Here is an 18,076-nt window from a genome sequence, read left to right as displayed (position 1 = left end):
CATTGAATCCTTCACTCTGACAAAGAGCATATTAGATATTATTATAAGAATTTTATAGACAGGAGTTTTGAGAGTCAAAGAGTCCAAAAACTTGTTCAAGATTGTTTTTAAGAACCTAGAGCTCTCTCCTAGGAGAGCCAGCCCCTAAGCCAACTTACATTGGGATCTACAGAGACAGGACAACATAGTGGAACTGGATTCAGTCTTCATCTGAAAATCAGGCAGTTTGCCTAGAGCCCTAAGATCCCTTGCAGATCTGATGTGCAACATCCCAGGTAGAATGAGAGAACATGAAACACACAAACAGTCCTACTTGCTATGGGCCTTGTAATAAAGAATCTGACTCAATTTATGATGTTTGATTGCTACCCACCATCACTCTCCCTTCTCCTCCTGCCCTGTGCACGGGCATCTTCACCCCAGCCTCACCCCACAACCACAATAAAAGCACAAGCCATATAATTTTCCTGCTCTCTAATGCCACTTTGGGACCAATTTTGGAGCTAGCCCTACTCTCCTCAGAAAGCCACATTATGTGAATAATAAACCTTTTCATACCCTCTCGGTGCAAGTATGTTATCCTCACTGTCAACAATCAAACCAGATTTTGGTGGGAGGCACATCTTGTCTCTGTGGAGTGACCACAACAGGTCCTAGCCTCATGGTATGGTTCTAAAATTTATTCATTCATTCTAAAAGTATGTGCCTGGTGCTGTTCTAGGCACTGTGAAAAGCATTGTAAACAACAAGGTACAAGTCCCTGCCTACTTGGAACTTTCATTCTAATGGGGGAGAGATAGATAATAAACTGAATGAGTAAATTAAATATGAGTAAATTAAATATCTTGTAAGATGTTGACAAGTGCTACATGAAAAATAGAGCAGGGAGGGAGGATAGGGAATGTAAGGAATAGGAGTTATAATTTTAACGTGGTCAAGGAAGCCGCGTTGAAACATACAAGACAGTGGGAAGAGCATGTCTTGAGGTCCTGAGGAAGGGTCATGACTGGTGGATTCACGGCACAACAACAAAGTTAGTGTGGAAGGTATAGAGTGTGCGAGGAGGAGAGTAATAGTTGGTGAGGCTGCAGAAGGAAGGTGGGGAGGAAGCAACAGCTTTGACTTTTGTCTGAGTAAGATGGGAAGCCATCAGAGGGTTGGAGCAGAGGATGACATGATTGGACGTATGTTTTAATAGAACATCCATAGTGGGGCAAGGGCAGGAGCAGGGAGACCAGTCAGGAGACTTGCAAAAATCTGGCTGAGAATTGATAGCTTGGACCAGCATAGTAACCACTGAAGCAATGAGAAAATGATTGGATTCTTGATATATTTTGAAAGTAGAGCCAGCACTCGGTTGATAACCTTACTTCCCACCTCAATGAAAAAAAATGGTAACAGAGAACTTCCAGATTCCATCACCCCATTTCCGTACTTGTCAGCATCTGTACCCATATATTCTGCTTCCCTTCCTGTTCAGCATAGATGAACTTTCCATACCCCATGTATGAACTAGAAGCCATGCCCCTTCACCTACTCAAGAATGTTGCTCTACCAACTCTTCCCTTTCTCTCTTACATTACCTGCATCTTGAATAGGCTATTCTAATTTTTTCACTCATTAATTTAAAAAATGCAAACTTTCTCTTGTCCCTATTTCCCCTGCCGGTATCCATTTAATTCTTTGCTCTCTTTGCAGCCAAACTCTTGTTTTTTCTTTCTCTCTCCAGTTCCTCTTGTCTCATTTCCTTCAAATCTATTCCCATAAGTCTTTGGCCCCCCAACATGGCACCAAAACTCCCCTCACCAGGGTTACCAATGACTTTCACATTGCTACATCTAGTGGCCATTTCAGTTCTTATTTTTCTTGACCTTGGAGCAATTAACAAAGTTGTTCACCGCCTTGTCCTTGATGAACTTTCTTCGCACACCATCCAGGACACCACACACTCTTGCTTTTACGTCTACCTTGGCAGTTGCTCCTTCTCAATCGCCATTGCTGGTTCTTTCTCTTTTCCTTTACCTCTTAATGTCGATGTTCCCCAGGGCTAGTCCTTGGTCCTCTCCTCTCCATCAACACTCATTTCCATTATAATTGTATCTGGTCCCATAGCCTTAAATACCATCTGTATGCTGATGACTCCCAAGTATTCTAGGTCAAATTTCACTCCCCTACTCCAAACTAATATCCAGCTGCCTCTTCAACATCTTTGCTTGTGTGTCTAAAAGACATCTCAAACTCAATACTTCCAAAACTGGACTCTTGATTTTCCCCTCCATCCTGCCTGACCTGCTCTTTCCTGCTCCATCTTGCTCACAGTTGCTCAGACAGAAACCTTGAAGTCATCCTTGATGCCTCTCTCTTACCTGATACATCAGGAATCTTGTTGGCTCTCCCTTCGAAACATATCCCTAATCTGGCCCTCCTACCCCTTCCTCTGCCACCACCCTGGCCCCAGCCTCTATGTACTATAGCTACCTAGTGACAGCTTTCCCTGCTTCTATCTCATCTGCACCCCCAGCCCCGAAGTTTATTTTCAACAGAGCAGTCAGAGAGATCCATTTAAAATGCAAGTTAGATCACATTCCTCCTCTGTTCAAAACCCTCCAAAGATTTCCCTATTGTACTCAGAGTAAAAGGCAAAGTCCAAATAATGGAGTACATGTTTCTCCCTCACTTCCAGGCAGTCTTCTCCTTGCTGGGAGCGCTTATCACCTTCCAACGTGATATATCATCCACTTAAAATGTATTACGTCTATTGTTTATTGTCTGTGTACCAACTAGAATGTCAGCTCCATGAAGGCAGGGATTTACCTCTCTTTTTTTCACTGATATATCAATCTCAGGAACCTAGAATAAATACTGGTACATAGTAAGTATTCAACAAATACTTACTGAACAAATGCAGGAAGGATTTTGACTCTGGAGAGAGGACCCATTCTTTTCACTTGCAAACATCTCCTAATTTTGTTAATGGAATTTTCTATTACGTGTGAAGTGAGCTAATGCGATTTAGTGACGATTATAATCACTAATCACTCTTGAGCCCTTAACCTATTTCTAAACAGGGAAAGTCACCTAAACAAAAATGAATACTGCACATTCATCAAGAAAGTATTTGCGGTGCACCTACTATGTGCCTGGCACAGGGATGAATGCCATTGAGGGTTGGGGACTGTGGAGGAAGATTTCAGAGAAAGTTTAAGGCCTCCTGGCAAGTCTGCTTGAAGTCATACTCTTACTTTGACTAGAAGTCATTTTGCTGTGACAACCCAGGATTTGTCTGTTGCCTTTTCATTTTTCTCTTTGTGCTATAACGAAGATTCACGTCAAGCCTGGACTTAATGAGGTAGGGGTAGGAAGAGAGGTTACAGAAAGTGTTAAGAAATAGCAGTCGAAGCTGTGAATGAAAAATGTTGCCTGCCCTATCAGCACACAAATGATGCTGTGGGCTATCATCAGCCACTACCACCGCCCTGAGGGTGAGTCCTGAGGGAACTCCGGATGGAGACAAAAGGGCTGCCCACTGCCAAGCCCTCAGTCACTACAGCCACCCCAGCAGTGCACCCTGAGGGGACTCAGGATGGGAAAGAACGGGATACTGGCCCTAGGTAGTTAAGGTGCATATCAAAGGAATGATTTCCATGAGCCCAGATTCTTGCTTCTTCCCATACATAGAGAAGTGCTAAATTCAGTAACTTGAGATGTCTGGTTTTCTTTCATTAATGGTAATTTTTTGATGTTCCGACTACCTGGATTTTGTTGCAAACATTCCTATATATCCTGGTTCCTCCCTCACCTCTTCAGAACAGTCCCTCAGAGCTACCTGAGAGGCTGCCTCCCGGGCTTAAGCCCTCAGCAAGTCCACCGAATAAAACATAATTCTCAACTTTTAGGTTGTGCAATTTTTTTCAGTCGACAAAGCCTTCAGCAGTTATTGAAGGAGATTAAACGGGAGGACATTGCTTCTAAGAAGGAATTGCCTCTGCAATTTTTGGTCACCGATCGAAAAGAAGCCTCAGACCCCAGTCCAAAAGTACAGGTCAAGCATTCACCAGTTTATCAGACGTGGATGGCATTAAGTGTTTCTGGAAGGTGTCAGAGGTTCTGAGAAGCCACCAGGAGCTGCCATTGCTGAGGAGAGGAGGACAGCTGGACGGGTCTCTACTCTCTCTTCACTCTTCATCCAGAGGAGTTTGTTTTTATCTGTTTCATTTGTTTATGCGTACACATCAGATATTTTTGAACAAAGGATTTCACCTGTTAATACCTTAATTTCTGTCTGGGAAAATAAAAGTACATCTTATTTTACTGTTTCTTTTCCTCACGGATCTCTGCAAGCTTTGGAAGAAGGGGTATAAATAGAATTCACGCTCTGGAAATGTAAAGGCTCTGAGAGCTCTTGCTGGTGGAACTAAGGCAGCTATTACCCTCTCTGTGCTTCACTTTCATTCCTGCAGCATAGTATCACGTTTTTTATATTGCCACCTCTGTAAAGATGATGAATTTGAAACAGCTTGGAAAGCACTAGCTTCTATTTCACCTTGAAAGTCAAATACCAGTGTTAAATAATGAAAAGAACCATCTCGTAGGATGCCCTGTGCATTTTTCCATCAGCTACTGCACTTACCAAGATTAATAAATGTATCCACCTATCTGCTCAATTAATTTGCAATAAAAGAGTATAATCATCAGTAGACACACAGGAGAATTGTGCAGGTTGGCAGGCAGGCATACACAAAGAGTGGGTGAGGAATGAATAAGCTACAACTACACACACAGCAACATCGATACAGCTCCCAAACATAATGCTGAGCAAAAGAAGCCAGACACAAAAGAGCATATGCTGAATGACTCCATTTCTATAAAGTTCGAAAACAGCAAAACTAATCTGTGAGGTTAGAAGCCAGGATAATGGTTACCCTTTGGGGCAGAGCAGGGGTTGGGCGGGGGGAGTAGCAACTGGAAGAAGATACAAGGGAGGGCTTCTGGGTGCTATTCACATCCTGTTTCTCTATCTGGGTATTAGTTACAAGGATGTGTTTACTGTAATAATTAATTGAAGTGTACACTTAATGATTTGCACACTTTAGGTGTCTTACATTTTAATAAAAATATTACATGGGCAATTAATATGGCTTGATTTGGGTGAAGAATTTTTTTTAATTAATTTTTATTGGAGTGTAGTTGATTTACAATGTTGTGTTAGTTTCTGCTCTACAGCAAAGTGAATCAGTTATACATATACGTATATTCACTCTTTTTTAGATTCTGTTCCCATATAGGTCATTACAGAGTACTGAGTAGAGTTCCCCGTGCTATACAGTAGGTTCTTATTAGTTATCTATTTTATTGGGTGGAGAATTTTATTTTGTCCCCCGAGATAAGTATAAATGCTGCTGTATCTTTGCAACTCAGGCTTGGGATGGAAGCCTCAAGGACTGTCCTGTGAGGATCACCCCATCCCAGAGGCTGACACAAATCTGGGGTAGCAATTGACAGTTTTAATTACATCCTGTTTTCATTCTAAATAGCAAGGTAACAGGTTTTGATGAAAAATTGTGCTAACCGACAACCATTAAGATGCACATGTACACAGTAGAAATGCTCTGCCATGTTGGGGGTTGAGGTTTACCATTTCTGTACGGGTATTTATTGAGGAAAGTGATGAATACTCTGTGAACCATAACTTTTTATGGTCATATGTTCCTTTTCTCATATATTTGTTGTTATAGTTTGTAATTTTGTGCAGATTTCAGAGCTTTTTTTTTTTTTTTTTGGCTGTGCCGCACAGCATGCAGGATCTTAGTTCCCTGACCAGGGATCAGACCTGTGCCCCCTGCAGTGGAAGCGTGGAGTCTTAACCACTGGACCGCCAAGGAAGTCCCAGAGCATTTCTCTATAGAAAACCATCATTTAACAAAATGCTTAATGCCACCCGTAGAAACAACTTTATTGGAATAAAACATGGCTAATAAATGTCTGAATTAAATTAGACACTTAAGAAATACATTTAATGATAGCTTCTAATCCTGGGTCTGCCATTTATTAGCTATATGTCTGTGGGCCTTTTGCTGAACGTATTTCAGCCTGTTTTCCTCAGTGGTCTCACCCTCATGGAGTTGTCATGAGGATTAAGTGAGATAATCCATGTAATTAATGTAGAGCACTTAGCACAGGGTCTGTACCCAAAAGCTTATTAAATCTTCACTCTTAGTTTTATTAGTAGCTTAACTACCACGTGATATGTGCATGGTAAAACTGATCACTTATTCAGGGGTATTTAAATCGAAAATAACATTTGAACAGAGAAACGTGGTAGACAACACTAACAACCAAGAAAAAATAATCTGAAAAAAACTTAAAATTGAGAAATTTCTATATATTAATCGATTCTTTTGATGACTTCAAAAAAGAACACCTCTCTTAAGTACTAATGATTTTAAAAGATGATAACCAATGTTGAAAAGGAGCAGAATTTCAGAATTACTGACTGGCTTATGCAATATTCATTTTTCCTTTACTAAACGTCAGATGTCAATGTGACCTTTTAAAGAACCCAGCTTTAAGGAGCAAAATGTTCTCAGCAGTTTTCTTCCTAGGACTTTAAAGATTAGATGACACCTTATATGTTTCATTTCTTCCTCCTTCCTTCTCTCAAAGGGCAAGGGGAGTGCATTAGTAAGAACAGTAAACTTGAGATCTGAATCCTGGTGCCAATTTGTATTAATTGCATGAACTTAGCAAGTCACTTGATCACTCTGAACTCCATTTTGTTATGTATTTGAGGTACCTCATTGCTGATCATTACAAGGCAAGAATTACATGAAGTAGTTCTTTGCTTCTGAACCCTAGAAAGCTCTGATGCTTGTAAGCAGGATAAGATATGCAAAGGATCAACCAACATGTTCTTGTTTGTGGTACCTTTTCCTCAGTCCTATCTATTTGCCCATTTGGGCGGTCATATTACTGATTCAAGGGAGGTCTGGTGGAGCAGAAATGCAGGGAGAAACAAGGGGTGATGTATGGCTTATGAGTTTCAAAACAGACTTTTTGAAACTCATTACAGAGATCATAGTTTGAGAAAAAAGAAATTTTGAGTTTCAACAGCTTAGGATTTCAGGCACAAACAACAGACTTGAAAGAATACATGGATAGTCAGAGCCAGTTTTTCCTCTTGCTTTATCACCTGGGAACTGGAAGGGGAAGAAAAGGAGCAAGAGCGAAGAAGCAACAGAAATAGACGTTGATGGACTTTTGACACTGTACCCAGCCGTCTGTCCCCCAGGCCAAGGACTGAAGGGTGGGGAGCATGATGGAAATTTCAGATGAGTTTGGGGAACCCCAGAGCTGAGAACACCTGTGTCTTGCTTTTAAGACAGCGTTCTAGGAGGGAGCAAATGTTCTAGAACCCCCTAGCGCCCAGAAAGAGGAAGGAGCGATAGAGTAGAGAGAGCCTTGCAATATCTCTGTGCCCACTGTGGCGTGCAGAGCTGCCAAGAGGTTGAGAGAGCCAAACTAAGAGATATCTCAGATCCTGTGATCAAAGTAAAGCAAACTCCACAGTAAATGGGAGCCAGTCAAGGTCAAATAGGTCTGGTCCAAGGTCCAGAAGTCTCAGCAGATTTCAGCATAGACACGTGATGATGATGTCCTGATGACCAGTGACCAGATCCCCATAGCTCTAGATGCCTGGACATTGAGATACTCTCCAGGACTTAACCATGACTGTGGAGAAATGTTAAAGAGACCCTGAATTGACACAGTAAACACTTAAACAACTGAGGATTGCCTAGCGTTGCAGAGATTGTTTCCATCATCCAGCAAAATTGGTACAAACAAGGAAAAGTTCTTTACATGTTAGAAAAATACACATTTCTTGCTTACATGAGTTGGAGGCCTGAGAATTGATGCCCACTGACATTCTGTACTGAACATGAAGAATTATTTGGGACTTCTACCCAAGTCCTCATGGAATCCCTACAGATGAGACTCATCCTTCTGCTTGCAGCTTCTATGAGAATTGGAAAGCATTCAGAGGCTTGCACTGCTAACTCTCAGTGACAATGTTTGCCCTTTGTTGTTGCCAAAGAGACAAACAAATCCCCCCGCTGGGCTACTCCTCCCAGGTCCTCACCCTCTGGCCCCCTCTTCAACACAAGTCCAAGTTTGTCTGTGGACTCACCTGTTTCTGTGGACAATCTTGTTCGAGTACTTCTTTTTTCAAAAATCATGCCTAAGGACTTTCCTTGCAGTAAAGGCAAATACTGAAAGTCAAGGACAAGAATACAATTAAAATGAAATATACATTTTATATCCAATAGCAAGGATTATGTTTCAAAACTTATTCTTTACATTATCAGAAAATGTAGAATAATTAACACTGTTCCCAAACAAGTGTTCAGATGTTATTTAAAAAGTGAATTTGAAGTGTTTTTTTCATGTTGTATACAAATGGGGGAAGGGAACAGGAACTCCCACAGCTTACTGACACGTAATGAGAAAGTAGTATTAGTTGCTCTGGGTTCAACCTGAACATTTGTTCCAAAGTTTATTAATATTTCATACTGGAGCCATCTTCTTACTTAAATCCGTGGAAACCTCTACCAGTGTTCAATGACCTTGAAGATGCTTGGTTCAGAAGTGTTTTCTCGGCTAGGAATGTGCTTCTCTGTCACACGTGGGGAACTCAGACTCCTAAAGATGAAGCTTGTGAGAGTGCAAAGACTTTGTTTCTAGAAGTCATGTGGAATCAATCTGCAGAGTTTGGGTGTGGGGTGGAGCTCTACCTCCTTCCTCTTCTGTAGATGGACTTCCCGATAGGATGAGTTCTAGAACAAACACATTCCTGCCAGCTAACCTTCCTCACCACGAAGTGTGAAGAACAAAAAGCCTGGGATCCTGGGGGACATTTTCTCCTTATTTCAAGGTCTTCTATAGGAACCCATAGCAGTTGGAGTCACTCCTATTTTCAGTTCGTTCTTAGGAACTTGGAGAGCTAGTGAACTAGATAAGAAAATCAAGGTTGTGTAAAACTTTCTCAACCTGAAACCAGCTCTTTCAAATGCTTCTGAACAAGCTTGGAATACGAAAACGCTTTCACAATTAAGCAGTCTAAATGAAGCTGCTGCATTAATTAAGCGTGTTTCAAACATAAATTGCTCAAAATGCAGAATAATGCTTCCAGCAAGGCGCCATATCCCATCTCTTCTCCTACTTGGTTACCATTTAATTGTTTCTTTGCTAATCTGAATTTTTTAACACTGTCACATCCTCCTGAATTTTTTGAAATTATCCTAATGATGATATATCTGATATTCATCCACAATTGAAATTTGTTGCTAGAAAAAATGTATCATCCTTATTTTTCATTTGATAGAAAACACCCGGAGAAAAGAAAGAAGGTATAAAAATAAAATCTTTCCAGAGAAATAATTCCTTAGGTTCTGATTCAGTTAATAATGACTTTCAACATTCCACGTGAAAGAAATGCAATGACTTGTCACTGAATAACTGATTTTTATGCTTTTTATATGCCTGTACACTCAGTGATAATCAATTACCTTGCCTGTGTAGTTTCATTACTTAGCTACTGTTTAGGAATTTTAATGTATTTTCTTTTCCCTCTTTCTCTGGAAAGGCTGTCTTTAAAAAGGCTGATTGGTAGCAGTGGAAGGTAATGTGGAAATGCTACATACCTCTCCTTTCTGTTTTATCCTGAATTTCAGATCTGCTGATAGCCATAGCATATACTTAATTTCTTCTCCTGTAAAGTTCTTTAGAGTGAGGAGGTCACGACCCTTTAGCTGTACTTTATTTTGTAGTGGTTGTCCACATCTACAAAAAAGAAAAAAAGAAAAAGAGAACTATATATTTAAGAAAACAAAATCTATGTCCTATGGTAATTCATTGTTTAATTCTTGACACAAAACATAGCAAACACATAGCAACATAGCAAATGTGTAGCCTCATGTGTCTCTGCAAAGTGCTAATGCCTTAAAATTGATATGGCTGTGGTTTACATTTTAGATAGCCAGTATTCTGAATGTTGAGAGAAAAGAAAAATTTGAGGAAAGAGGCTGAATTCTTCTCTGCTGGAAATAACCATGTGAGTGGCTTTGTTATATATTAGTTAGGCAAGTTACCTACACTCTCTCTGCACCTAAATTTCTCACCTAGAAAATGAGTATAATAATCTTATAGGGTTGTTGTAAGGATGAAATGATTTAATACATGGAAATCAGACAGTGTCTGGCATATAATAAGTATTTGATAAATTTTAGCTATTATCATTGAAATCATTCAGTGGTACAAACAGAATTTGTTATGTACATACAATAGAAAACAATTTCATTCTTTTCCCTCTACTGCCCTTCAGATCTATTCTTGAAGATTTGTTCTTTATTGTCCCTGGTCAGATACAATGGACCCTATAGCTTTTCTATTAACTTTCAGGGGAAAAAAATGTCCTCTGCTTATTTTATTCCCTCAAAGAGTCTCAGTAAAAGCATGTGTAATAATAACGATGATTTTTTTTTTAACCTTAAGAAATGTACTGCAGGGCTTCCCTGGTGGCACAGTGGTTAAAAATCCACCTGCCAGTGCAGGGCACATGGGTTCGAGCCCTGGTCCGGAAAGATCCCACATGCCGCGGAGCAACTAAGCCCGTACACCACAACTACTGAGCCTGCGCTCTAGAGCCCGCGAGCCACAACTACTGAGCCCGCGCGCCACAACTACTGAGCCCTCGTGCCACAACTACTGAAGCCCGCGCACCTAGAGCCCATGCTCCGCAACAAGAGAAGCCACCACAATGAGAAGCCCGTGCACCGCAATGAAGAGTAGCCCCCGCTCGCCGCAACTAGAGAAAAGCCCATGCCCAGCAACGAAGACCCAACGCAGCCAAAAATAAAATAAATATTTTTAAAAAAGAAATTCAGCAGATTTCTGGGAATAAATTTAGAGAGATCCACCGTGATGGATTTTCAATGCCATGACTAAAGTCTGAAGACAAAAAAGATACCGAGAGCCCCCCCCAAACAGAATTAATGTTGAGGCAAGAGCAAGTATGGCCTGTGGCCTAGGCTGAACACAAGACCTAAGAGTCATGGAGGAGACTTGACTGTGGTCTAGTATGTTGCTAAAGCTGAAATCCTCTAGGGCTCAACCACTCCAGTATTGTATTTGCACTACTAGGAACAATGGTTGGACATATGCATGTGAAACAAAAGCATTATAACCTTGGATCCTATGTATAGCAGCCTGTGTCAAGTGCGAAAACCTGGAAAACTGGTGAGAGGACCTGGTGGGATAAGTTTTTGCCCATAGCACTATGAGGGCCAAATCCGAAGTACATTAATAATGAACTATACCAATATTTTGGTTACCTCTTTCCGTGAACCCCTTTTGGACAGAGTAAGTCCCCTGGGTTCTTGGGGACAAAAAGAGTGGAAAGGTAGATCCTGTAAATCTGTCATACTAGCCTGTGAGGGTTGGAGTAATTAACTGGAAAATTTTTTAAAAACTGTATCTCACCTGGTGAAGGGGGTCGTACTGTTTACACCATTGAAAAATCATTAGAGCAGCCCCCACCTTTCTCAATTCTGTCCAGGAGGCGGGGCAGGAAATGTTGTCTTGGGAAAAAGAGTTGTTTTTCATAGATATCAAGAACTAACCAGGAAAATTTATCACTGGAAGGAAAGCAAACACAATGGTTCCAGTTTAAATTCCTATCCTGTTTACTGTCTCCTCATAGACCTCCCCTTGGCTCCAAAATGGAGTTGCCACACCTCTTTCCTAAGCTACTTAAAAATTAGAGAAAAGTAGAAAACCTCCACAATTGTACCATGTTGAAATGCCTCCTCCACAGACCCCTTTTTTTCTGTCTGTATCAAGCATTTCTTGCTTTCTGGTGATAAACTCACTCGCGAGTTAACTAGGTAAAACCGCTAGCCTAAAGGGCTATTAAGTTCTCAGAGAGACCTGGTGCTTCAGTTGGAAGCAGCCTACTCTAGTTCACGAGCCAGACCAAGGCCAGAATCACTATTTTAGTGTTCCCATAAAATGCTTGGTCTCTTTGTACTCAAGTGTGTCTCCTTGGTAAACCAGACCTAAACCACATTATCATCCTTCAGCCAACACATAACGGGGAGAATACAATATTGGAGAAAACAATGGGAACCACATACAGATTTTCTGTCAAAACTGTCACGGCAGTCGGTTATAGCCAGAGCTTTTGAAAAAGGCAAGACTTGTTCGTTACATTAATTTTATCCCTTGAAAAAATAATTACAGAGATTTCTTGACCCCAAATCACTGAATGCTAAGAAGTTAGGCCAAGGTAATAGTAGACCCTTGCGTTAGCTTTACCCAAATATCTTCCTAGCTAGAAAATGGAAGAGTATTCTCTATTGGCAGAATGAAACCTTTCATTGCTATAGTCTGCATTTTCCAACTCTAGTCAATTGTTTGGAGTAGCGGGGGCGACCTGGATGTGTTCCCTTGTATAATTGTATTTTGTTGGAAGAGAAAATGCTTAATTCGAGTAAAATGTGGTCAGTCAGAAACTGACTTTGCCAGAGTAGGAAAAACTTCAGTGATAAATGATATTTTGATCCTCATGGAGAGTTTGAGATCAAGACTTTAGCTTCTGGAGGCATAAGAGAGGGCCAATGGGCCTTATGGCAGAGATTTTGGTGTTTCTTTAACATTGCAGACTGATACAAAAGGCATATTTTCTTGGTGTTTTTTTCTTCTTTACTGAGATATTTTGGCTATATCTTTTAAAAAAAAAGGGGGGGAGGATGGGGGGATATTGAGCAAGGGTAGATTGGCCAGTTTGATCAATTTGGAAGGATCGAAGTCATCAAAGCAGTGGAATGAAAAGAGCAGTGGTTTTAAATATTCAAATTTGAGTCCTAGTTCAACTATGACCTTGGGAAGATCATTTCCCATTTTTGGCATTAATTCCTCATCTGAAAAAGTAAGAAAATGAACTACAAATCAGTGATCCTTCATGTCTTTGTCTTCCACAACACTCATGAAGTTCATAAATACAAGATTTCCCACAGGCCATAGTGGAGCCATCTGAATTCTCAGTGGCCTAAATTTAATTTCATCCCTTTCTTTCCATCTCAGAAAGGTATATTGCAACGCATGGCAGGGAGAGTGACCCTTTTCACAAAACCCTTGAATATGATCCTATTGACTTGGAAAATAAAAGCACAAATCATTTCCAAATTTCTCTATTATTAAAAATAATAATAACTTATTAATAAAAATATACTTGCAACCTTTGTCACTGTTGCCACATGCTCATATGTGGTATAAATTACTATTGATAACTGGGTGACTAGATGGTTTCTAAGATACCTTAGATAGTCAATATTCTAAAACTGTGAAACTTTGCCCTCATCTGAAAATTGAAGAGTGGGATGAGGATTCGTGCAGACCTACTATTAAAGGACTGGAAACGCGAAACTGTCAAAAATCTGTGGCCGCCTCTACTTCTTTTATCTTAGTTAAATTACTAAAAATAACAAACTAGAAATAAAACCCCAATTCCACTGTTGGCCAAGGGAAACATCATGACCCCATTCCATTCCTGGTCTCATGCCTTGTATAATTTTCTGAAGTGAAGAAATATGTTTTGTTGTTGTTGTTGTTTTGTTTTAATTAATTAATTTTTTTTTGGCCGCGTTGGGTCTTCGTTGCTGCGCACGGGCTTTCTCTAGTTGCGGCGAGCGGGGGCTACTCTTCGTTGCTGTGCGCGGGCTTCTCATTGCCGTGGCTTCTCTTGTTGTGGAGTACAGGCTCTAGGCAGGCGGGCTTCAGTAGTTGTGGCACGTGGGCTTCAGTAGTTGTGGCTCGCGGGCTCTAGAGCACAGGCTCAGTAGTTGTGGCGCACGGGCTTAGTTGCTCAGCGGCATGTGGGATCTTCCCGGACCAGGGCTCGAACCCATGTCCGTTGCATTGGCAGGTGGATTCTTAACCACTGCACCACCAGGGAAGCCCCAAGAAATATGTTTTTTAAAAGGCACTCATTTTCAATTATGATGGAAAATGTGAATAATCAAAGAGGACTGTTTTGTCTCCTCTACACAAGAGCGTGGGTGGCCTGTAATTGTTTCGTCTGCATGTCCACGTATGTATAGATTGGCATGTGTGTGGGATGAAGGGAACTTAATGAGTTCTGTAAGCCCTTAGAGAGGCCTGGAATGAAATACCTGAAAACCAGTCACCTCTGGCTCCAATCCATAACCTCCACAGAATTGGGTGGCTTAAGCTCAATATTCTCTGAAGAAATTTCTATTTGTGAGATGAAATTGAACAGCACTTACAAATTGGTCTTGTCTGATAAAGAAAGATATTATTTTAGTGGTTTCTTTAAAAGCTATAAGTGGTTTCCTTAATAGGAACAAATCATAGGACACTGTCTATTATCCAAACACAGCCAGGCTCTAGAGCCTTGTTTGTGAGCTGAAAAGCCTATGGATTGGGTGTTCTTGGCAGTCTTGGTGTCTGATCCTATTGATTTTGCAAAAAAAAAAAAAAAGAAAAGAAAAATAACTGACTAAAAATGATTGATCCGGGAACCTGTGTAGATGGCTTCAGCCTCACTTGAGCAGTCATTTTATCATGCCCATGAGATATGGCTGCTCGCTTCAAAACTGTGCAGTCCCTATTTTGTGGCATTGCCAAACCCTAACCACATATTTCCTGCTACTCTCTAGTGCTACACTCACGTGGTATGTAACAAGCGCCCTCCGCCTTTCCCAAGAGAGACAGGGGTGGGGAGGGGGGAATGGGGGAGTGGGGGGATGCAGAAGAACCCGAATCTCTGCAGAAAGCTGAAAATCAAAGTGAAAGTACCATACAGGCAGAGATAATGGGGAGATTTTCTCTATTGTTAAGGGGTCGTCAAAGATTATAGGTCTTATTGGAGATCAGCAATTCTGAAATCATCTAGCTGGCAGGTTAGGGTGGCTAACGAAAAGAGCAGGAAAGAAAAATACTCACGCCACCTGAAAAGGACACCATTTCAGTGTTATGCCATTTTTCAATAGAGACTCATGCTCTGTAGTTTCTAATGACATGGGTGATTCGAGGCTTTCATATTTTCAAATAGCAGGTATGGATTTGGGCTGATTTAGCCATGCTTTTGCCTCAGTCCCCATTCACTGTGAGAGATGGCTAGCCGGGATTTTCAGAATCATAGTCTGGCTACTGGATAGAGAAAATAGAATCTTAGTAAATAACCAAAAAATGCCTAAATATTTAGAAGAGGTTTTACTTGCAAAAATTTAACCTGTAATAATGGTAAAAAAAAAAAATCAGTCATCACTGTGATTTTCAAAGACGAGTGTAAGTTTAAGCTCCAAGCTTTGGTTATTCATTCAGTTGATTATTTCCAGCTCAGTGATGAGTCTTTGTTAAAAACTGTGGAATGAAATTTCATCGCACTTTTATCTGATGTAACTCAGCGGGATGGAATGATAAAATAATGAACATTTGCCTGTCACTTGACAGTTTTCACACACATTATCTCACTGATTATTGCTAGACTGTGACTTCATGTGTCTGGAATGAAATAACTTATTTACCTTATTTACCACTGTATCTCCAACACCTTGCTTAGGGCGTGGCACAAAGTAGGTGCTCAATAAGTATTTATTAAATTAATGATTGAACCACCCTGTGATGTAGGCAGAACAGGTATTACTCTTTCTCCCATTTTATAAGTGAAGCAACATCACAGAAAAGTTTAGTGACTTGCTCAAGGTTATATAGCCAGCGAGTGGTAGTGCCAGGCCTTGAACCCAGTTCTTTAGACTCTAAACCTGAGCTTTCCTCCAGATTCTTGGTTTATATAGTCTAACTCTGGCACTAACTAGTAAACCCCATAATCTCTCTGGGCCTCATTTACCTTATCTGTAAAATAGGAGAAGGCATTATTCTGTGGCTCTGAGGTCCCAACTTTACAATATCATTTACAGTGTTGTTCTGGCTTCTGAGTGGTGCTAATGGTAGAGTCCAGAGAGTCCAGAGCTGTCAGGCGACCCAGAGAAGGGAGGCCCAGGGCCACAATCACAGGGCCACTTCCTAACAGTGGGAGAAAACTTCAGACTAGAAGCTTCTAACTTTAGGAGTCATTGAGGTCATTTTGAGGTTGGTTTCGGTTGTCAAGAGGCACTGGGAAAATTCTGATTGTTAACAGGCAGTTACTCTAGAAGCTTTCTGGCAACAATGTCCAGATTTGATGGCCTTGCTTCCCCGATTAATCCATCACCCTTGTCCTCTTCCCCAGGGACACACTCCACACCACCTTCGACCGCAGGCATGGCCAATTGGCTGTGAGGAGGATGCAGCTTTGTAAATATTTATGTAGTTGTTCTTTTGGGGTTTTTTTAAAGATCGAATCAATCCCCATGCCCCAGAATGATGTATTGTTTTCAGGCAAACCCAAATACAAGCTGAAGGCCCTGTGGAAATTAGTTCCTCTCATTTCCTTCAGCCAGTTGCTCCTTTAGAATGTACACAAATGGAAGATGTCCAGAACATTTAGTCTGTTATACGTGCCACGGTTAGTCGCCCCCCACTCCGCCGTCACCTCCCAGCACCCCATGAAATCTGATTACAGAGGACTGAGAAATGAAAGCTCAGCTGGAATTAGAGACAGCTGTCTCCAACAAGGGTAGAACCTGGCACTATACCCTGCAGAAAGAGGCCTTAGGAGGCTGCACTTCTCTGCAGAATAGAGTTTCATTTATCACCACGGTTCCTAAGTCAGACTCAAATCTCTGGCCATCACTTACCGATAATTTCGAACCGCGAAACTGTGACCGTTTCTAAGAGCTGCCTTGTTCAACAGGATCCTCAAATTAAACAGCATATTCTTTCGATAGTGAAAAGGATGATTCTGTGCTCTTGAAAACGCCACACCAAGGTAGCCAGTGGGGTCCACCTGAAAGCTAAGAGTCCTTTTGATTACAGTGAGAGAGCAAAGGTAATATCACCCTTCAACTACCTTATCAAATTCCCCTGGTTAGAGATAGTGCAGGGCAGGGTCCAGGAGCATTTGAACTTTAAGCCAAGCTCCATCCACCACTGTGGGTTTTTTTTGTTTGTTTTGGTTTTTGTTTTGTTTTTCTTGGAGAAGGAATCCTGACTCTTTTGGTGCTCAGACTCCTCATTTTTCATAATATATTTATGCTGTCACATACTTGTACAAAATCAATTGACAAGTACTCGTTGGGTGTATAATATATGCAAGACACTGCAGTGCTGGCTGCTGTGAAGGTACACAGAAATAACTCATTCCAAAAGTGCGAATTGGCAGTGCAAAACCCCAGATGTAGACGTGACATCCCTGACTATTTCCAGTGATATCACTTTCCTCCAAGTCCCAGCCTTTCTACAAAAACAAATAGAAAGATGTGCCCTGGAAGGTACTTGTGTGTGTGTGTGGCAAAAAGCTGGAGTGGGGATGGAGATGGAGTAAAAAGATCTCTGTCCTGGAGCTCCCATTGTGCCTTGCACATAGTAGGTCTTCAGTAAATAAGGGGTTGCCTATTAGTTCCAGCAGAAACCCATACTCAGCAGAAGCGGGGAGGTGGGGTACCAAATGTTCCTCCCCTGGCAGCCTCTCCGGATCACTAAGGGGCCATCCAAAGCTTCACACTCATTCATTCATCCACAGTTAGAGATCAGATATTTTCAAAATCTATTCTGTGTCGGATACTGGGCTAGGCTGGAATTTCAGGGAAGGAAGATGATCTCACCTTTGCAGAGTTTACAGTTCAGTAAGGGTCATAGATCTGTAAATAAATATCCATAATACAAGCCCATAGGGGAGGTCCAGATAAAGTGCCTCCACATCACAGGGAAGGGAGAGAACTCTAAGTGGGGAGGGTGGGAGGGCAAGGTAAGCACTTGCTAGATGTTTGTGGAATGCAAAAAAAAAAGTGTCATTTAAAAGCCACCTATGGCCACTTCAGGGGCAGGGATGGTCGTGATGTCATAATTAATATCAGCAGGGAAATTTATTAACACGATTCCCTTCTACTCACAGAGGATG

General features: G+C 41.2%; 1 protein-coding gene across 1 annotated transcript in view; it reads right to left on the bottom strand.

Annotated features, from left to right (window-relative positions):
• Positions 1-16,992, bottom strand: part of OTC (ornithine transcarbamylase) — a 57,511-nt gene extending 40,519 nt beyond the window's left edge. The window contains exons 1-3 of the mRNA XM_068532766.1: positions 16,815-16,992; positions 9,699-9,837; positions 8,186-8,267 (exon numbers count right to left, since the gene is read on the bottom strand). Coding sequence (XP_068388867.1) covers positions 8,186-8,267; positions 9,699-9,837; positions 16,815-16,891 — 298 coding nt within the window. The 5' untranslated portion in view covers positions 16,892-16,992. The remainder of the gene's footprint in view (positions 1-8,185; positions 8,268-9,698; positions 9,838-16,814) is intronic.
• Positions 16,993-18,076: the final 1,084 nt, after the last annotated feature.

The sequence above is a fragment of the Eschrichtius robustus genome, chromosome X (assembly GCF_028021215.1).
Source record: "Eschrichtius robustus isolate mEscRob2 chromosome X, mEscRob2.pri, whole genome shotgun sequence".
NCBI classification, from domain to species: Eukaryota; Metazoa; Chordata; class Mammalia; order Artiodactyla; family Eschrichtiidae; genus Eschrichtius; species Eschrichtius robustus.
Note: the sequence above shows the minus strand (reverse complement) of the source record. Positions and strands in the feature narration are given on the sequence as shown.